Below are 22,654 nucleotides of genomic sequence, written 5' to 3'. Positions count from 1 at the left end.
ATGATCCAAGATTGGGATCACAAGGACTTTGCATAGCTGCAACAGGATAGATAACTATGGCTATACGGGCCAGCAGAAAGCGATCAAGAACATGATGCATTTCTCTCAATATATGTTCCCATTAACCTAGGTCCTGCCAAGAGTCCAGCAACACTCCTAAAGAACAGAGAAGAAACCAAACTAAAAATTTTACAGAAACTATGTGCAAACTAACCATGTCCTTTATCTATCGTCCAAGAAAGATAAAAGGTAGATCTGAGAAAGGACATATATGTTTTGCCAAAATGATGGACAGTCTGAATCTTAACTAGAACAGATCTTCTCATCAGTAGTTCTGTTCTTTTTTCACCACATAGAAGGGAATTAGGTATGTCATATCCTACCTAAAAAGTGGTAAGCTTTGAGACCATTTCTATTCTTGCAATTTTCATACAAAACAACCACCGACATGAAGGCCATATTAGGCTAATTAGAATGCCACATTAATTCTGAAACCATATAAAGACATCTTCCTTTTTTGTTCTCTCATAAATGTGAAGACCTAATTCGAGGAAAGAACAGACACAGTAAGAACAGTCAGCAAAGATTACAAAGTCTCAATTTAGTTTATCTTTAGAGTTCAACAGAGAAATGTTACCAGGAAGCAACACAGCAGTCTCTGCTGATGCAAGCAGACAGCATCATCTCAGTGTATGCTGATACAACTTTGTATCAACAAAATATGATGGCAAAATTATGACAGAGTCATCACATCCAATACTTTCTAACTGACAAGTTGAATTTCTGAAGACGGGAGGGTATTCTTGGTGAATGATAACGGTCATCATCTTTTGATAATTTAGCATACACAAAATCCACCTCTCATTCCCAAAGCTCAGCATAGTGTATGAAAAAAAGCAAGGTGAAACTCCAGTTTAAAAATAATAAGAAAGTTCCAGGAAACTGACAAAATTGTCTTACTGTAGTGGGTTTTTGTGGCAAGGTCTTTTGCAGCAAGTGGGCTGCAGGGGTGGCTTTTGTGAGAAGATGACAGAAGCTACCCCCATGTCCAACAGTCAGTACCAGCTGGCTCCAAGATGAACCCACTGCTGGCCAAAGCTGAGCCCATCAGTGAGAGTGGTAACACCTCTGTGACAATATATTTAAAAAAGGGTAGAAACTGCTGTGCAACAGCAGCTGGGAGAGAGGAGTGAGAATATGTGAAACAACTATGCAGACACCAAGGTCAGTGAAGAAGAAGGGGGAAGAGGTGCTCCAGGTGCCAGAGCAGAGATTCCCCATGGAAGTTAATGGTAGAGCAGATATCCACCTGCAGCCAATGGAGAACCCCATGCCAGAGTATGTGGATGTGCCCTGAAGGAAGCTGTGATCCTGTGGAGAGCCTGTGCTGGAGCAGGCTCCTGACAGGATCGCAGCACATGGAGAGGAGGCACATGCTGGAGAAGATTTTCTGGCAGAAAGTGCTGACAGGAATAGCAGTTCTAAAGCTGTCTTTACCTTGCTTAGACAGGACTAATGAGGGACAAGAGAGGACTGTTGGTTGGACTCAAAGCAAATCCAACCAACAGTGTTCTGTCATTCCTCATTAGTCCTACTCAAGCAAGGTAACAGGATATTTGGAACTTGACAATACTATGAAAAACACCAACACTGGAATCAATTATAGCACCTTCGGAAGAATCACAGAACAGTTTGGATTGGAAGGGATCTTAAAGACCATCTAGTTCCAACCCCCCTGTCATGGACAGAGACACCTTCCACTAGACCATGTTGCTCAAAGCCCCGTCCAACCTGGTCTTGAACACTCCCAGGGATGGGGCATCCACAGTTTCTCTGGGTAACCTGGTCTCAGTGCCTCACCACCCTCATGGTGAAGAATTTCTCCCTTGTATCTAATCTAAATCTACCCTATTTCAGTTTAAAGCCATTAGCCCTTGTCCTGTCACTACATGCCCCTGTCCTTCTTCACAGAAAGGGGTTGTCAGGCATTGGAACAGGTTGCCCAGGTAGTGGTGGAGTCACCATCCCTGGAGGTGTTTTAAAGACATTTAGATGAGGTTCTTAGGGATATGGTTTAGTGCTAGAGTTAGGTTAGGTTATGGTTGGACTCAATGATCCTGAGGGTCTCTTCCAACTGAAATGTTTCTATGATTCTTGTAAAAAGTGCCCCTCTGGCTTTCTGGTAAGTCCTCTTTAGGTATTGGAAGGCTGCTATAAGGTCTCCCCAGAGCCTTCTCTTCTCCAGGCTGAAGAACCCCAACTCTCTCAGCCTGTCTTCATAGGAGAGGTGCTCCAGCCCTTTGATCATCTTCGTGGCCCTCCTCCTCTGGACTCACTCCAACAGGTACATGATGGGGGCCCCAGAGCTGGATGCAGGACTCCAGGTGGGGTCTCATAAGAGCGGAGCTGAGGGGCAGAATCACCTCCCTCAACCTGCTGGTCACAATTCTTTTGATGCAGCCCAGAATACAGCTGGCTTTCTGGGCTGCAAGCACACATCACCAGGTCATGTTGAGCTTCTCATCAACCAACACCCCCAAGTCCTTCTCCTCAGGGCTGCTATCAATCCATTGTCCTCCACCCAGCCTGTATTTGTGCTTGCGATTGCCCTGACCCATGTGCAGGACCTTGCACTTGGCCTTGTTGAACTTCATGAGGTTCGCACGGGCCCACTTCTCAAGCTTGTCCAGGTCTCTCTGGATGGCATCGCTCCACCTCCAGTGCGTCGACCACAACACACAGCTTGGTGTCGTCAGGAAACTTGCTGAGAGTGCACTCGATCTCAGTGTCCATGTCATCGACAAAGATGTTAAACAGCACCGGTCCCAATACCAACCCCTGAGGAACGCCAGTCATCACTCATCTCCACTTAGACAATGAGCCGTTGACTGCAACCCTTTGAGTGCGATCATCCAGCCAATTCCTTATCGATCAAATCCACATTTTTACAATTTAAAAACAAGGATGCTGTGCAGGACAGTGCTGTCAAATGCTTTGCACATCTCCAGGTAGATGACATCAGTTGCTCTTCCCTTATCCACCAACACTGTAACACAATAGTCTGCAAGTTTTGTGAACTAGAAATAAAAAGATAAAACCAGCTGATTTGGAAAAAAGTTTATGACTAAAAATATCACTGATGCAGTACAAGAACTCCTCTGAAGCAACAGATGCTTCTCAGCAGTCTCACAGAAGACCTACCTGATGTACCCATGAGAGAGATCAGTACAGCCAATTCATAAACACCTCTTCTTAGAGATTGACTTGCTACTGCTCCCCAGCTTGATTGCTCCCCTCGACCTGCCTGATCCCAATTCCTCTCATAGTATTTAACACTTTAAATCAACTGTTTTGCAACAGTTAGAATCTCCTACCCTTCATTCAAACTGGAGTTTGCAGTCCTGAAGGATGTGGGACAGGCAAGGAGTAAAGTCAAGACCCTGAATTTTAGGAAAGCCAAACTTCCAGCTCTTCAAGGAGTTAGTCAAGAGATCCCCTGGGAAATTACCCTCAAAGAAAAGGGAGAACAACAGAGCTGGCAGATCTTCAAGGATTCTTTCCATAGAGCACAAGAGCTTGTGATCCTCAGGTGTAAGAAATCAGGTAAGGAAGGCAAGAGGCCTGCATGGCTGAGTCAACACCTGCTGGTCAAACTAAAGGGCAAGAAGGAAATGCACAGGCAGTGGAAACAGGGACAGGTATCCTGAGAAGAGTATAGGGACACTGCCCAGTTGTGCAGAGATTGGGTCAGGAAGGCCAAGGCACAGCTGGAACTGAACTCTGCAAGGGATGCAAAGAATAACAAGAAGGGCTTCTACAGGTATGTCAACCAGAAAAGGAAGGACAAAGAAAACGTACCACCCATGATGAGTAAGACTGATAAACTGGTAACAACAGATGAGGAGAAGGCTGAGGTACTCAACAACTTCTTTGCCTCAGTCTTCACTGGCAAGCTCTCTTCCCACACTTCTTGACTGGATGAACTGCAAGACAGAGACTGGGGGAGCAAAAAGTCTGCCCCACTGTAAGAGAAGATCAGGTTCATGAAAACTTGAGGAATGTCAATATGCATAAGTCTATGGGGCCTGATGAGATACATCCCAGAGCCCTGAAGGATTTGCTGATGTAGTTGCCAAGCCACTCTCCATGATATTTGAGAAGTCATGGCAGTCATGTGAAGTCCCTGGTGACTGGAAAAAGGAAACATCACACATATTTTCAAAAAGGGTAGAAAGGAGAACCCCAGGAACTACCAACCTGTCAGCTTCACCTCTGTGCCTGGGAAGATCATGAAACAGATCCTCCTAGAAGCTATGCTAAGGCATATGGAGGACAGGGAGGTGATTCAAGACAGCCAGCACAGCTTCACCGAGGGCAAGTCCTGCCTGACGAACCTTGTTGCCTTGTACAATGGAATAACTACATCAGTGGAAAAAGGATGGGCTATGGATGTCATCTATCTGGACTTCTGTAAAGCCTTTGACATGGTCCCCCAGAACATCCTTCTCTCTAAATTGGAGAGGTATGGATTTGATGGGTGGACTGTTCGGAGGATGAGGGACTGGTTGGATGGTTTCATACAGAGGGTAGTGGTCAATGGCACAATGTGTGGATGGACACTGCTAACAACTGGTGCACCTCAGGGGTCTGTACTGGGAGCAGTACTGTTTAATATCTTCATCAATGACATAGACAGTGGGATCAAGTGCACCCTCAGCAAGTTTGCTCATGACACCAAGCTGAGAGATGCAGCTGACATGCCTGAGGTAAAGGATGCCATCCAGAGGGATCTGGACAAGCTCGAGGAGTGGGCCCATGAAAACGTCATGAGGTTCAACAAGGCCAACTGCAAGGTCCTGCACCTGGCAAGCCCCAGTATCAATACAGGCTGGGAGATGAAGGGATTGAGATCAGCCCTCTGGGAAAGGACTTGGGAGTACTGGTGGATGAAAAGCCAGACATGGGGTGGCAATGCATACTTGCAGCCCAGAAGGCCAATCTTATCTTGGGCTGCATCAAAAGCAGCGTGGCCAGCAGGTCAAGGGAAGTGATTATGCCCCTCTACTCGACTCTGGTGAGATCCCACCTGGAATACTGCGTCCGGCTCTGGAGCCCTCAGTACAGGAAAGTCATGGACCTGTTGGAGAAGGTCCAGAGGAGGACCACCAAAATGATCAGAGGGATGGAACACATCTCCTATGAGGAAAAGCTGAGAGAGTTGTGGTTGTTCAGCCTGAAGAAGAGAAGGCTCTGGGGAGACCTTATTGCAGCCTTCCAGTACTTAAAAGGGGCTTATAAGAAAGATGAGGACAGACATTTTAGCAGGGTCTGTTGCAATAGGACAAGGAGTGTGTGAGCCAATGCAGGCGGGTCACAAGAACAACCAGAAGCCACAAATGCAACGCAAAGAGCAAATTTATTTTTGTTACCTCGCTACTGGGGGATCTCTGAAACAGGACTTAAGCTCCTGGGCAGAGGTGACAAAAGCAGAGATGCAGGCACTGCAGAATTCAGCCCTGGTTGAAGGTCAACGAGCCTGTTCATTTCAACCTGTATATAGGGATTTACGCAGGCTCAGTTTAGCACACCGCTTTGATCTTTGTCTGCAGGATTCTCAAGGATGTACGATAAGGTGCTTTCACAACTCTTTTCACAGGCCTGTTATCTAAAGACAGAGGTTCTACTTGTGATTTATGTGTTTTTCTATACCCCAGCTGCAGTTGCCTGAATGTATTTACAATTATTCTCCTTGCCATTCTTGCGCTATTCCCACACAAGGGGTAATGGTTTTAAACTAAAGGAGGGGAGATTCAGGCTAGACATGAGGAAGACATTTTTTACAGTGAGGGTGGTAAAAGACTGGAACAGGTTGCCCGGAAAGGTGGTAGATGCCCCATCCCTGGAAACATTCAAGGCCAGGCTGGATGGGGTTCTGAGCAACCTGATCTAGTTGGAGATGTCCCTGCTCTTTGCAAAGGGGTTGGACTAGATGACCTTTGAAGGTCCCTTCCAACCCAAACTATTCTATGATTCCATTCCAAACAGACTGATGCATGTAAACATTAAGGGGGAAAAAAGACTATCAGATAATCTGAGAAGATCTGTTGGAAAGACATTCTGACACATCCCTAAACGCACATCAGTATCTAGAACCTCAAGCTCAAGTGGTGAACAGAATAAAGAAAGGGAAACTGTCAAGTAAGACAGTGTTATTAAATATATTTAGGTAGGAGAGATATGGAGCAATCCTCTTGCCATATCCTTTGTACAGACTTCAATTCCCACCACCAGACTTACTCCATTTTTCATTTTTCTATTAATGGTATAAAGCACATGAACAATTGAAGTATGACAGCATACTCATTAAGGAGTTTTGAATATTCTATATCTACACTAATACCTTGCTCAAAAATTTAATATCCTGGCCAACTCAGGTCTTGAAAGTGCTCTCTCTCTCAAACTTGAGGTATTCCCCCAAGGCCTTAAAAATTATCAGGAGATTTCCTTCATAGAACACACAAAAACATTTGAATATACTCCAGCCTTCAAATATGAAAATATACTTTCCTCCTTCTCTCTCTTTCCTTCCTCCTGAAGTAAGCTGACAGCACAACCAAAACACTAGTTCAAACATAATATAAATGTTCTTGCTGATGCTTTGAATGTTACAGGGCCACATGTAAGCAAAATCTAATTCAAAGTGAAAAAAGCAAGCACTCAGAAACTTGGAGGTGAAGCACTAGAAGGCAGAAAAAGCACTGGTAGTAGGACACTAAGAAAAAAACAAACCAAAATAAAAATCAAACACATTAAGTACAAACAAATGTAATGAAGACAGAAGATGTGCCAAAACAGATCTTAAAATAATTCTCTTTCACTGGTAAAGACCTCACAAATCAGTAGCTGTAATACACTGGAAAAAGTATTTTACACACCCTGATCATTAATAAGTAACTGCCTGAATTTACGTACTGGAAGAGGCTACACAGTATGCCATAAACAATTTGCACTAACGTCTATACAAATAAGCCAACAGTAAGTAACTACATTTTATTAGAATTAAGACTTTAGAATTAAGATTTTGACAGGCAATCTTTGGACAACTCTAGTATATGATATTCAAAACATTTAACAGGCTGATTACTAAGAAGATCACAATAACAACTGGATTTAGCAGCACATTTTATAATGTGTATATTCACAACTCATCACCATGAAGTTCAAAGTTTTTCCACAATTTCACTATAGTCTGATAAAAATATGATGCACCCACATTTCTGGGAAGATTTTACAGGACATTTAGAATGGAATCTATTCCAAGACTGAAACTACAAGCACCAACATGTTATCAGATCTTTTTTCACAGGCTCCTGAGAGGATAAAAAGAATTCTACATGACTATGGAGATCAACCAACCAGCAAACTAACTACAGAAATCAGCTTCCTATTTCTTTCAACCTAAATAAAATAAATTAAAAAGAAGAAAAAAAATAGAATAAACCAGTCAATATCTCAAGAACTTACCTTCAGACTTCAACTTTGTAAGAACAAAAATCAGGTAGTTGTTGAAATCTGGATACTGATTGAGTTGTTCTAGTTTCTGAAAAGAGAAACTGTTAAGGAAATTTGAATCTTCACACAAAGCATTTATAGCTTTCTGGATATTATGATTATTGAGTTACGTACTATTGCGTCATTTCAAACAGCTGTGACTATAAGCTCACAACATACAGAGCATGAACAATCTCAGAACAGTTTCTGTAATTTTCACACTGAAGCAGTAGGTTTTAGTTTAGTTGAAATCTGAAAAAAGAATCCAGGGACAGACACAGAAATTAGTTTAAGATTTCAATATTTACACTTGCAGCCAGCCAAACCTAAGGAATCCACTCAGACACAATCCCATAATAGGTCATTTTTTTCTCCACAATAAATAAAAGCATTTCAGCATTAAAATACAACAGTTATTATAATTCTTATAAGCTACTCACTTTAATATTAGTCATTTACTTTTTTCACAGTGCTAACTAGCCACAGCCTGAGATTTCAATAGCGAGAATCTGTTTAAATGCCCAAATATTTATACCAAGAAGTTAATGCTTTTTCATGGTCTCAAAAAAACAACCAACCAACCAAATCATTCTGTATCCAAACTGACTTTCTAGAGTGACACCTCTCTGAACAAGTACCTTACTAGCAATACTAGCCTCTTCACTGTCCTTGGGGAAACTGCAGGAAGAATGATTATGTTTCTGAAAAGCTACAAGATATGTAGTTGTTTTTCTAAAATTTGTCATTACTTCTCCCTCAAATTTCCAAGTATTCTGCTACTGATTGGCTAGAACAGCAATACGGCATTTCCCTTGTATCCTGTTCTCACACCCTGTTACTAATTAGTATTATGGTCAAAAATATTTTAAGTTATAAGCACACAGAGTTGTCCTTAGGTTACTAAATCCAGTAGATATGATCAGTATGGCAAACAATCAAGACATTTAACAAAAAGTGATTTTTAAAAGAAGTATTAGGATGGTGCAAAAGTAATTGCACTATTGGACCATGAATTTTAAATCATGATAACTAGGCTCAAACACATCTTTATTAATCAAAATAGGAACCGTTACAGTCAATACATTTTTGCCAATGAGAAATAAGTTTGTTTATTCCTGTAGTGTAAAAATCCGTGCTTCAGGATTCGACAAACTCTTGGAAAGCATTTTCTGCATCCTGCTGGTTGTGGAAGTGTTTTCCCTGCAAAAAGTTGTCAAGATACTTGAAGAAGTGGTAGTTGGATGACGAGAGGTCAGGTGAATATGGCAGATGAGGCCAAACTTCGTAGCCCAATTTGTTCCACTTGTGAAGTGTTGGTTGTACAATGTGTGATCAGGCATTGTTGTGGAGAAGAATTTGGCCCTTTCTGTTGACCAATGCCAGCTGCAGGCATTGCAGTGTTCGGTGCCTCTCATCGATTTGCTGAGCATACTTCTCAGATGGAATGATTCTGCTGGGATTCAGAAAGCTGTAGAGGATCAGATCAGCAGCAGACCATCAGTGACCATGACCTTTTGTTGGTGCAAGTTTGGCTTTGGGAAGTGCTTTGGAGATTCTTCTCGGTCCAACCACTGAGCTGGTTGTTGCCAGTTGTCGTATAAAATCCACTTTTCATCGCATGTCATAATCCGATCAAGAAATGGTTCATTATTGTTGCGTAGAATAAGACAACACTTCAAAACGATGATTTCTTGGATTTTTGGTCAGCTCACGAGGCACCCACTTATCGAGCTTTTTCACCTCTCCAGTTTGTTTCAAATGCCAAATGACCATAGAATGGTCGACGTTGAGTTCTTCAGCAATTTCTCATGTAGTTGTAAGAGGATCAGCTTCAATGATTGCTCTCAGTTGGTCGTTGTCAACTTCCGATATCAACTCTACTACACTCCTCATCTTCAAGTCTCTCATCTCCTTAGCAAAACTTCTGGAACCACCACTGCACTGTACGTTCGTTAGCAGTTCCTGGGCCAAACGTGTTGTTGATGTTGCAAGTTGTCTCTGCTTTACGACCCATTTTGAACTCGAATAAGAAACTAGCTCGAATTTGCTTTTTGTCTAACATAATTTCCATAGTCTAAAAAAATATAAAATAAACACCATGTAATAAGTCATTAGCAAAAAAAACATAAAGCGAGAAAACTGCATTAAAATGATGTATAACATAACCACATTTATTTAAGAATGTATTCCAATATGAAATGGCAAATTCAACAATGCAAAAACTGCAATTACTTTTGCACCAACCTAATAAGATTATTTGCTTCATAGGCATTTACTTTACTTGCTGTATAGCTAAACCTCTAAATATTAAAAGTCGCTAAACCTTAGATGTATTTATGTTAGGACACTGATGGCCTTTCCAAAGACCAACAGCCAGTGTCTCAATCACAAACTTAAGAAACTTCATTTTTAAATATTTAAGCTGTTTGCATCAACTAGTAACTTTGCTAGAGAAACCTTTCCTCTTTCCACTTAATAAGAGAGTAAAATGTACTTATCCCAGATACAAGTTCCTCTGCTGTGAAATACACAGTAGACAAAATGTAAACAAAAGGATGGTCATAGGAAGCGAAAATAATACAAAACATTCTAAATGGCCCATGGAAATGAATAAACACATCCAAAGATTTTTGTGAAAGGTACCATGCCAAAGAACTCTTTCAAGAACAGCTAAGAAGCAGGGTAGTACATTCCCAAAGATTTTTCTTCTTCTCCAAGCTTCAGAAACATAATCACAACAGTCAGTCAAACATCACTAATAGCTGTGAATTCCAACAGCTCAAATAAGAAGCAGCAACAGAAATAAGCAGAAAATACTAAAAGAACTGTATTAGAGAATTAATTAGAAAACACCTAATAGGTCTAGGTATCAAAGAATAATTTATAAGCCTGACGTAGTTTAGTCCCAGCCCCTCCCCCCAGCTGGCAACTAAAACCAGGTACCACATGCTTACCCCTCCCCTGCCCATGGTAGGATGAGGAGAATTAGGAAACAAAAAGCAAAACTCATGCCTTGGGATAAGAAGAGTTTAATAGAAAAAAAAAACCAAACACAAAACACCCATCACAAAAACAACAATAATAATGAAAGACTACACAAAGGGTTGGGATAAGAACAGTTTAATGGAACAGCAAAAAAGAAGAGGAAAAAAAACTGTAATAATAATGAAAGACTATACAAAGCAAGGGATACACAGTGCAATTTCTCACCACATGGTAATCCCAGTGTGCAGCCCACCTTTCCGAGCAAATTATTCCTCTAATCAGCGATCACGAACTCCCAACCACAGCTCGTGCCAAAACCTCCCCCAGTCCCGAACAGCACCTCACACTCAAAACACAATAGCACTGAACTGCGCAGTTCAGAGAACTAAGAGCGTCCTGGACCACTGGGCTCCCTGGCAGCAAGAAAGAGGAACCACACCTTCCACCTCCCCTTTTTAAAATGAGCATGAGCTTATACAGTATCCAATATTCCTTTGGCTAGTTTTGGGTCAGCTGTCCTGGATGTGTCATCCCCACAGCTTCCTCTAGAAATTAACCCTATCTCAGCCGACCCAACACATTCCACCCTTTATTCCATACCATTTATGTCATCCTCAGATCTTACACTTACCAATACATTCCAATTAATTACTACCACTTTTTCATATATACATATATATACACACACACACAAACATATTATTTCCTTAGTCCATGGAATCATCTCATCCCTCTAAAATGTCAATTAAGTCCATTTAGTCCATGACTTTGGGCTATATCTGTCAAAACAGTCTCCCAGGGCAAGAAAGATGATGTGTCATGTTGTAGTGTGGCCTTGTGTTGCACCAGTGAAGTACTTCAAAGGAATTAAGGGGTGTTCCTCTAAGAAGGTGACATGGCACACAGCGCAGCTGAAGTGCCTCTCTACACCAATGCATGCAGCATGGACAACAAACAGGAGGAGTTGGAAGACACTGCGCTGCTAGAAAGCTATGACCTAGTGGCCATTACTGAAACTTCGTGAGACTGATCCCAAGACTAGAGTGTTGCTACTGATGGCTTCAGGCTGTTCAGAAGGGACAGGCAAGGAAGGAAGAGTTGAGGGGTTGCCCTCTACATCAAGAGATGAATAGAACGTGAAGAGCTGTCTCTAAAAAATAGCCACAAGCAGGTTAAAAGCTTATGGGTAAGAATCAGAGACCAAAGCAAAAAAGGAAACCTTGTGGTTGGTCTCTACTACAGGCCACCTGACTAGGGGGAGACTATTGATGAAGCCTTCTTACTCCAGCTACAGTAGGCATTGCACTCACAGGCTCTCATCCTGCTGAGGGCCTTCAAGCACCTGAACATCTGCTGGAAAAATAGCACGGTGAGCTGTAGGCAATCCAAGAGACTCCTGGAGTACAATGAGGATAACTTCCAATGCCAGGTAATGGCAGCACTACCAGGGGGATGTGATACTAGACCTGATGGTCACCAATGGACCTGAGCTTGAGCTAATCAGTAATGTCAAGACTGAAGGCAGGCTGGGCTGCAGTGATCATGCACTGGTGGACTTCACAGTCCTGAGGAATGTGGGACAGGTGCAGAGTAAAGTCAAGACCCTGAATTTTAGGAAAGCCAAACTTCCAGCTCTTCAAGGAGTTAGTCAAGAGATCCCCTGGGAAACTGCCCTCAGGAACAAGGGAACGGAACAGAGTTGGCAGATCTTTAAGGACACTTTCCATAGAGCGCAAGAGCTTGTGATCCCCAGGTGTAAGAAATCAGGTAAGGAAGGCAAGAGGCCTGCATGGCTGAGTCAACACCTGCTGGTCAAACTAAAGAGCAAGAAGGAAATGCACAGGCAGTGGAAACAGGGACAGGTGTCCTGGGAAGAGTATATGAACACTGCCTGGTTGTGCAGAGATGGGGTCGGGAAGGCCAAAAGGCAACTGGAGCTGAACTTAGCAAGGGATGCAAAGAATAACAAGAAGGGCTTCTACAGGTATGTCAACCAGAAAAGGAAGGACAAAGAAAGACTGGCAAGACTGGCAAACTGGTACAGTGGATGAGGAGAAGGCTGAGGTACTCAACAACTTCTTTGCCTCAGTCTTCACTGGCAAACTCTCTTCCCACACCTCTTGAGTGGATGGACATACAGGCAGGGACTGGAGGATCAAAGTACCTCCCACTGTAACAGATCAGGTTCGTGACCACCTGAAGAACATGAATATACATAAAAGTTTGGGACCTGATGAGATGTGTTCCAGAGTCCTGAGAGAATTGGCTGATGTACTTGCCAAGCCACTCTCCAAGATATTTAAAAAGTCATGGCAGTCAGGTGAAATCCTTGATGACTGGAAAAAAGGAAACATTGCACCCATTTTCAAAGAGGGTAGAAAGGAGGACCTCGGGAACTACTGAAGTGTCAGCCTCATCTATGTGGTCCCCCACAACATCCTTCTCTCTAAATTGGAGAGGTATGGATTTGACAGGTGGACTGTTTGGTAGATAAGGGACTGGCTGGATGGTCATACCCAGAGAGTAGATGTCAATGGCACCATATCTGGATGGACACTGTTATAAGTGGTGCCCCTCAGAGGTCCGTACTTGACCCAGTAATTTTTAATATCTTCAGCAATGACACAGACAGTGGGATTGAGTTTGTCGATGACACCAAGCTGAGAGATGTAGTTGACATGCCTGACAGACAGGATGCCATCCAGAGGGACCTGGACAAGCTCAAGAAGTGGGCCCACACGAACCTCATGAGGTTCAACAAGGTCAAGTACAAGGTTCTGCACCTGGGTCAGGGCAGCCCCAGGTATCAATACAGGCTGGAGGATGAAGGAATTGCAAGCAGTCCTGCAGAGAAGGACTTGGGAGTACTGGTGGAAGAAAGATTGGACAAGGTGTGGCAATGAGCGTTGGCAGCCCAGAAGGCAAATCGTATCTTGGGCTGCATCAAAAGGAACATGGCCAGCAGGCCAAGGGAGGTGATTCTGCCCCTCTGCTCTGGTGATACCCCACCTGGAGTACTACATCCATCTCTGGAGCTCTCAGTACAAGAAAGACATGGAGCTTTTGAAGAGGGTCCAGAGGAGGGCCACCAAGACAATCAGAGGGATAGAACACCTCTCGTATGAGGAAAGGCTGAGAGTTGGGGTTGTTCAGCCTGGAGAAGGCTCTGGGGAGGCCTAACAGCCTTTCACTCCATAAAAGTGGCTTATAAGAAAGATTGGGACAGACATTTTAGTAGGGCCTATGGCAATAAGAAAAGGAGTAATAGTTTTAAACTACAGGAAGGGAGATTCAGGCTAGACACGAGGAACACATTTTTTTACTATGAGGGTGGTAAAAGACTGGAACAGGTTCTCCAGAGAGTTGGTAGATGCATCTTCCCTAGAAACATTCAAGGCCAGGCTGGACGGGGCTCTGAGCAACCTGATGTAGTTGAAGATGTCCCTTCTCATAGTAGGGGGATTGGACTAGATGACCTTTGAAGGTCCCTTCCAACCCAAACTATTCTATGATTCCGATTGTTGCATGCTGCATCTTGAACTCATAGCTGGTGCATCTGGCACGGTTCTTGCCCACGGCCTGCAGGTTTAAGATATTTACCACAAAGAGGTGGCTGGATGCCAGTTGTTGAAGCCAGCTCTGGTATCATCATTACTGCACTTTGTCCAGTTTTATCAAAGTTCATTCTTCGTTAACCTGAAAGGTACTTACTGAATACTGTTAGACTGGCATATGATACTATGTAGCAATTAACATCATGCAGTTCACATTATGGAGAATTCTCACCCAGAATCAAATCCCCTTGACGTACACATCAAACTCCTTTATCCTTCAGCATTACCCACCAAGTGCACCCAGGTCCCTGAGCAAAAGCAATCTCACAGATGGGTTTGCCTTTACTTGAGGCAGGAGTAACCCAGACTGTCTTCCCAAGCATATTTTTCATGTTCGCTACAGGGACTTCACCCCGTTCTACAGTATGTGAAAGTTCTGATTGGGCAGGGCCAGCTCAATTGGCAAACCCCTTAGTGTTGACTAACCAGGTGGTTTGTGCTAAATGTGTATCCCAATGTTTGAAAGCCCCACCACCCATTGCCCTTAGCGTAGTCTTTAACAGTCCATTGTGCTCTTCAGTTTTCCTGGAGGCTGGTGCATGATAGGGGAATGTGATACATCCAGTCAGTGCCATGCTCTTTGGCCCAAGTGTCTATGATGTTGTTTTGGGACTTAATTCTTTCTGGGGTGCCACATCACCGCTTTTCAAGGCACAGGATAGTATTCCAGATGGTGGCATGGGGCACAGCCTATGTTTCCAGCCATCCAGTTGTTGCTTCCACCATTGTAAGCACATAGCACTTGTCCTGGGGGGTTGCAGGAGTGCAATATAGTCAATCTGCCAGGCCTCCTCATGTGTATACTTTAGTCATTGCCCCCCCCGTACCATAAAAGCTTTAACCACTTGGCTTGCTTGATCACAGTAGATGTTTCACAATCATGGATAGCCTGTGCAATAGTGTCCATGGTTAAATCCATCCCTCAATCATGAGCCCATCTATATGTTGCATCCCTTCCTTGATGACCTGAAGCATCATGGGCCCACTGAACCAGAAATAGTTCACCTTTATGTTGCCAGTCCAAATCCACCTCAGCCACCCCAATCATAGCAGTCTGATCCACCTGCTGGTCAGTTTGACTTTCTTCAGTGGTCTGACACTTCAGTACTTGAGCACTTGCGTCACATACTTTAACAAGTAGGTTCTCTAGTCGCGCAGCTTTATCTTGCCACAATGTGGCAGCCCAGATGGGTTTGCCTCTACGCTGTAATTTGCTCTGCTTTCATTGTTGCAACCACCCCCACCAGGCATTTGCCTATATCCATGAGTCAATGTAAAGATAAAGTACTGGTCATTTTTCTCTTTCAGATATATCTAAAGCCAGCTGGATATTTTTCACCTCTGCAAACTGAGTCAATTCATCCTGTCCTTCAGTGGTTTCTGCAACCTGTCATGTGGAACTCCACACAGCAGCTTTCCACCTCCAATGCTTTTCCACAATGCAACAGGACCCATCAGTGAACAAGGCATATTGCTTCTCATTCTCTGGTAATTTATTATACAGTGGGGCCTCTTCACCACATGTCAACTCCTCTTACGGTGATATGCTGTAATCTTTACCTTCTGGCCAGTCTGTAATCACTTCTAAGATCCCTGCATGAACAGGGTTCCCCATTCAAGCCCATTGTGTGATCAGTGTGAGCCACATACTCCATGTAGAATCAGTTGCATGATGTGAAGAGGAGACCTACCTTTGAACATCCAGCCCAGCACTGGCGGTCAAGGTGTCAGGAGAAGCTGTGCTTCAATACCAACCACTTCTGAAGCAGCTCAAACCCCTTCATATGCTGCTAGTATCTCTTTTTCAGTAGGAGTATAGTTGGCCTCAGATCCTCTGTATCCCTAACTACAAAACCCCAGGAGTCTACCTCAACTCTCCCCTGGTGCTTTCTGCCAGAGGCTCAAGGTAGGACCATTCTCCCTGGCTGCAGTGTTGAGCATACTTTCATAATCCTGTCCTGCTTGGACTAGCACAAAGGCTTACCATCCTTCAAGGCCCCATTCGAAAACATTCTTCTTCTGGGTCACTTAACAGGAAGGGCTTACAATCTGACTGTAGCTTGGAATGTCCATTCTCCAAAAAACCACAATGCCTACAAAAGCTTGTGTTTCTTTGTTAATTGGTGAAGACATAGCTGGATTTATTTTAATCGCATCCATTGGGATATGACATCCATCTTGCCTTTTTACTGCTAATGGATGGATGTCCCATGTAGGCCCCATGACCTTTCTTTGTTTTATGGCAAAACCAGCTTCAGAAGAATTTGGATTATTCTCTCCCTTTTCTCCTTCTGCACTGTCACCCCACATGATTTTGTCATCAATGTACTGCAGGTGTTCCAGAGCTTTGTCCTGTTTCAGTGCACTGTGGATCAGTCCATGGCAAATGGCAGAGCTGTAATTCCACCTCTGGGGCAGTCAATTCCAAGTGTACCAGATACCCCTCCAGGTAAAAGCAAACTGTGGCCTGCACTCTGCTACCAAAGGAATTGAGAAAATATGCAGTAGTGATGTCAATTGTGGCATACCACTTGGCTGCCTTTGACTCACGTCCGTATTGCAGTTGTAGCATGTCCCGCATGGCAGCACTTAATGACGGCATGGCTTCATTCAGGCCACAAGAGTCTACTGCTAGACTCCATTCTCCATTGGACTTCTGCACTGTTAAAGGGGGAGTGAATCTTACTGATCACTCTTTGACTCTCCATTTGACAAATCAACTTATGGATGTGAATCAGAGAGCCTCAGTGCAATATTGCTGCTGGTGCACCATCTTGGTAGCAATTGGCACCTGCTGTTTTTTGACCCTCAGCAATCCCACACCAGATGGGTCCTCTGAGAGATCAGTGAGGTAGACAGCTGTTTAAGGTCCCCTGTCTTTTGGCTGCTATGCCAAAAGCCCACCGATACCCTTTTCGGTCCTTAAAATACCCTCTCCTGAGACAGTCTATACCAAGGATGCATGGAACATCCAGGGCAGTCACAAAAGGGTGCTTTTGCCAGTCCTTCCCAGTTAGACTCACTACAGCTTCTAATACAGTCAACTGTTGGGATCTGCCAGTCACTCCAATAACAGTGATAGGTTCTGCCCCTTCATAGTTTGATAGCATTAGGGAACACTGTGCACCAGTGTCCACTAGAGCCTTGTACTCTTGTGGGTCTGACATGCCAGGCTATTAAATCCATATAGTCCAATAAACCCAGTTGTCCCTCTCCTCCATCTGGCTGGAGGCGGGGCCACTCTAATACCGGGTCATAATATTCATTACTCACTTTTTGCAAAAATTAAATGGAAGTCCATTCAAGAGGATCAGAGGCAAGATCAGCCCTGCTACTCTATCTGGGGAACTGCCCACTGGAAACTGGAGCAGTGTTTTTCCTGGCAGAAACCCCTCTTGTGGTTGTTTTTCCTTGCAATTCATGTACCCATGCCTATAGGACTGAGGTAAGTTTTCAATCCCACCTCCTCATGTCTTCTCCATGGCCACACAGGAAAAACCATAGGGTGGTCCATTTTTTCTATCCTTTACATTCTCTCTTGAGCCAAGAAAGACTCATTCCAAATAGCCAAGATTCTAGTGGGAAGTAGAACTTATTATCAAATCGCTGGGGCTGTTGGGACAGTTTCTCAGCTAACACGTCTGGCAGTTTCTCCACAGCTGAGACGCAGGCCCATAGGGAGGAAGAAAAATTTCCTTCGTATCATCAGAGTTGGCCAGCCAATTCATTCACCATTTGTCCCTTGCCTTCTTTCCAGGACATTACTGCCAACAAGCTGACATACGACAACGGTGCACTCTGCAGGAACTTCCGCTACATGGGTTGTGTGCACTGGATCTCATCTGTATCTGTGGATAAATCCTCATTATTTGGATCCTCCAGCACAGCTAATTCCCTCAAGTACTAGATATCTTTCTCCATGGTGGTCCACTTGCCTGGGTGACAGGTAACATCTTCCTTGAAGGGGTATCTTTCCTTCACACCCAACTGAAGTCACCTCCAGAGGGTGAGGGCTTATGTATTTTTCCCCAATCACTTTGTCAATGTCCCCTTCCCTAGAAAGGGATCCCAGATGCTTGGTTTTCCTGCCTTCTGTTTCCAAGCTACTGGCCCTGTTATCCCAGCATTGGAGCAGCCAGGCAACAATGTGCTTGCCATCCTGGTGGCTGAAATATTTTTGCATATCTCACAGCTCACTCAGGGATAGAGACTGGGTGATTATCTCTGGTTCTGCCTCTTCCTGCTGTTCTCATGACGACCCTGGTTCATCATCATTATCCCTCATTAAGTGAACTGATTTCTTTGTGTATTTCTTTTTCTGTATAGGGGCAACTGATATTGGCACAGGTTGGTTCTCTGGTTCAGCTGCAGCACCTGTTGCCTGGGTTTGGAGTAGCCACATTGTCTGTCTCTGGAGTTTGAGTAACTGCAGCATTCAGCAAGAGGGTAGGAGTAGCCACAGTGCGTGTCGATCTGTTTTCCCTCTCTTCACTCTGGGAGTGCTGCAGAATATTGAGCAGTTTTTGGTACATACTGGTCAGGGGCCAGCACAATGTGATAAGTTGTGCCTCTTTGGAATAACTGCAGCATTTGCCTTTTAAATAGTTGTCGTGGTTTAACCCAAACTAGCAATGCAATCATGATAGCCGCTCACCCCCCTCCCCACCCCCCCACCCCCCCCAATAGGTGAGAATCAAAGGGGAAGGGAGAAACTTGTATTGAGAAAAACACAGTTTAATAAAATAACAAAATACTAATAGACTACTAGTAAATATATATATAAAATAGAAATAAAAGATACTCAAGGCAATTCCTCACAAACTCTATCCACACCAAGCAGTCAGTCCCAGAAAGCAGTACCTGGTCCCAAACAGCCAATCTCAAGAGAAAAGAGGGAAAAAAAAAAAGGTAGAAAGGCTCAGAGGCCTCTGCAAAATGGCAAAAGGCCAAACTAAACATCCCAAACTGAACTCTCCCGGCTCTGACAAAAAGAGTGAAGAAGAAGGCGGGAGAGAGAGCGCTCCCAAGAGAGAGCAAGAGAGACCAGAAGATCCCGACTCTCCTTAAATATGAAGCATGATGCTAATGGGATGGAATACTCTTATTGATTAGTCTGGATGTCAGTCAAGGTCTGCCCCATCTACGCCCCCCTTCCTCGATGCCTTGTACCTGTGGGCAGAGTGCTCAGAACATCCTTGGCTCTCAGACCAGAGCAATTAAAAACATTAACTCTATGCTGGGGTGTTACCTCTTGTTCTCAAACTAAGTCCAAATAATGACTGTGCTAGCTATGAAAAAGAAAGGTTTCTAACTGCATGAAGAAAATTAACTCATTTTCAGTCAAACCAGCACTTCATCAGGGTCCTGTAGTTGTTCACGAGTCAATTTCCAAACCACTGGAGGTGAGAAATTCTCTATATATCTGTTCATGTTCTCCCACATACCATGCCACCCATGACCATCCAGCCTCAGGGCAGATCTCTGGGTGATATTCTTAAATAATCTTTCTGTAAACCTAAATATGATCTGAGACACATTCAGGAGACATAGCAATAAGAACATGCTAGCTTGAACATCCCCAGGGTGTTCAAAATTCTCAAAAACTGTTGTACCTAAGCCAAAGGAGAAAAAGTAGATGAAAAAGCAGGGGAAAGGTCCCTCTCTCCCATCCTTCCCCATAGATTGGGTGCAATTACTCATCAATTCCAAGAGGTGGCACCCGAGGTATAGGAATGACAACAATGCTGCATAAGAATATCAACATAAAAGCACGACAACTGATGTCACCATCTCACAAGTTGATATTACACAGGACAGCAATATGATAAGCCTAATCCTTCTCCCAGAGGTGATAAACGGCACCACAGGGAATACATAGTCCATGTAAGAATTTATGTAACACAACCACAATGACAAAAAAAGCAATATCATGACGAGCAACTACTTAACTAATATAGTAAATGTGTATTTTAACATGCTCTGGTCAGATCTGTCATTAACCCAACCTTTCATTGTCCCATGCTGGGCACCAAAAAGGATTCTCATAGGTTAGCCCCAGCCCCTCCCCAGCTGGCAACTAAAACCACATGCAGCTTGCTCACCCCTTCCCTGACCCCAGTGGGATGGGAAGGAGAATCAGGAAACAAAAAGCAAAATTTGTGGGTTGGGATAAGAATGGTTTAATGGAACAGCAAAAAAGAAGAGGAAAAAAAAATAAACAGTAATAATAATGAAAGACTATACAAAGCAAGGGATACATAGTGCAATTTCTCACCACATGGTAATCCCAGTGTGCAGCCCACCTTTCCAAGCAAATTATTCCTCTAATCAGCGATCATGAACTCCCAATCACAGCTCATGCCAAAACCTCCCCCTGTCACGGAAAGCAGCTCGCGCTCAAAACACAATAGCACCAAACTGCACAGTTCGGAGAAGCAAGAGCATCCCAGACCACCATGCTCCCTGGCAGTGAAAGGAGGAACCACACCTTCCACCACCCCCACCCCTCTTTTCAAAACTGAGTGGATGTGTCCTCCCCACAGCTTCCTGTGGAAATTAACCCTATCTCAGCCAACCCAGCACAAGGCCATATTTTCTTATAAATTTCTTCACCCACTTCACCTTTTTTACTCCAAGAAATATCTATATCTTCATTTGAAAAAAAATGTTTGAAAGGCTTATCAATGCATAACTTTGTTAACAAATGGTTTTGGCTAACCTACGCTCCTCACTTTATTACATTTGAGTTCTAAACACCTAAATATGCCAAAACTGTGTGTCCTGGTTTTGTTAAAAACAAGTTTCTCTTTTAGTGAATTTGCCTGTCAGCTAAAGCCTTCATGTTAGCTGCATTTTCCTGGAGAACCCAACACATGTTTTGGTTAAACCTAGCAATGGAATGCAAACTTATTGATAAGCACGGATGGACATCTCGCGAGAGGGGCAACGAGAAACTGGTGATCGAGAGACTGACCAACGGTGTATAACATTCCATTCACGTGAATACTTCATATAAAGTGGGAGATCACGAGGATCTCGCCCCTTTTGCCCTTTTTCCCTTTTTTCCTCATGGCTGACATTAGGAGAGGACCTTGCTGGTCATCCCTGCGAACTGAGGCCTAGTGAGAGGCTGAATCCAGCTCCGGTTGGCTACAGAGTCTAATCCAGGACTTTGGGTGCTGACTCTGCAGTTGCTGAGACTTACAAGATTGGTTTTGTATATTTTGTGTTATTTTGTCTATTCTTATTAGTAGCATTAGTAAAACATCTTTAACTTTTCCAACTCTCTTCTCTCTGTCCTTCTTTCCCTCCCGATCGCCTGTCCTGAGTGGGAAGGGGGGAGAGGGAGGGGCAAAAGGGGGAAGTGGGGAGGAGAGGAGGTTAACAGTACATCTGCCAGGGTTTGATTGTCGTCCCGCAATCCTAACCCTCGACAGATAATTGGCGCCCAACGTGGGGCAAGAGAAAGGGGTAAATTTGGAGATTTTTGGCTTTTCTACTGCTCTGACATACCTTTCAATTTTTCTTGGCACGGTGCCAACTCATAGAGTTGTGATACTTGCGCGTCTGTTTGCTTTGGATATTATTTAGTGGTATTAAGGCAAAGTGAATTACATTGATTTAAAGATGTTATGGCAAAAGTTGTATCAGTTATTTTCTACATTGTGCTCGCTGATCCCATATCTGTGCTGGTGTTTCTTTCTGAAAAGAAGTATTCATTATATAACAACAAGAAACTGGACAGCGGTCATGATGATTCTGTGTGGTTTGGCATTGGTTTATTTCATTATACTGCAGTCGCTAATGAATTTCTACTCGCTTCTGCTTTACCTTGAAAAACCTCCAGGAGAGATTAAAGAGCAGAATGGCTCTATATTTGCTAATTGGTCAAGCGAATCTTTAGAAAGGCTGACTAACAATCCTTTTGTGTTTTCGCTAGGACAGTTTGCAAATGTTTTAGAGAACTTTGAATATCCTTGGAGCTTTGATGGTGTTATCTGGTTTGCTGAATGTGTGTCAGTTTGTGTTACTGTTAAGAGAAATGAGGTTCAATAGGAGGTTTGCGTCTCTTTTTAGTCCTGAGATTTGCGGTGTGTCTTCGGAAGCTTCAGCAAAAAGCACTCCTAGCCGCTCGAGAAAAGGCAAAACAGCCAAAGCTGCTGCTCATAAAGAGCATGAGAGAGTTAACACACTGAATCTTATTTAAAAATTATGGACTGGAAGTACATTACATTTGAAACCGTTAATCACCATCCTACTTGGACATGCTACTAAGTAGCATTCCACAATACAACCACCATCACAAATTTTTGCGAAACAGTCTTTTTTTAATTATAGGACATGGCCTGTCAAGAACATTTTCCCAAACTTATAAAACAATGGTAAAAATGTGCCACTTACCTAATGGTTACAGACCAACATATGAGAACCTCCCTGAAAGCACAGGTATTTCAGCAGAGCAGGAACTTACCACTGCCGTTTAAGAAGAATTTCAAACACCAGGT

At 43.5% G+C, this 22,654-nt stretch overlaps 1 protein-coding gene across 2 annotated transcripts in view; it reads right to left on the bottom strand.

Annotated features, from left to right (window-relative positions):
• Positions 1 to 22,654, bottom strand: part of LOC136114576 (transportin-1-like) — a 108,221-nt gene that overhangs the window by 70,703 nt on the left and 14,864 nt on the right. For both annotated transcript variants that reach the window (XM_065859945.1, XM_065859944.1), the window contains one exon: positions 7,525 to 7,600. In XM_065859945.1, coding sequence (XP_065716017.1) covers positions 7,525 to 7,600 — 76 coding nt within the window. The remainder of the gene's footprint in view (positions 1 to 7,524; positions 7,601 to 22,654) is intronic.

This window comes from Patagioenas fasciata, chromosome W (genome assembly GCF_037038585.1).
Source record: "Patagioenas fasciata isolate bPatFas1 chromosome W, bPatFas1.hap1, whole genome shotgun sequence".
In the NCBI taxonomy this organism is placed as follows: Eukaryota; Metazoa; Chordata; class Aves; order Columbiformes; family Columbidae; genus Patagioenas; species Patagioenas fasciata.
The sequence above is the reverse complement of the archived record's forward strand: the minus strand, read 5'-3'. Positions and strand labels throughout refer to the sequence as shown.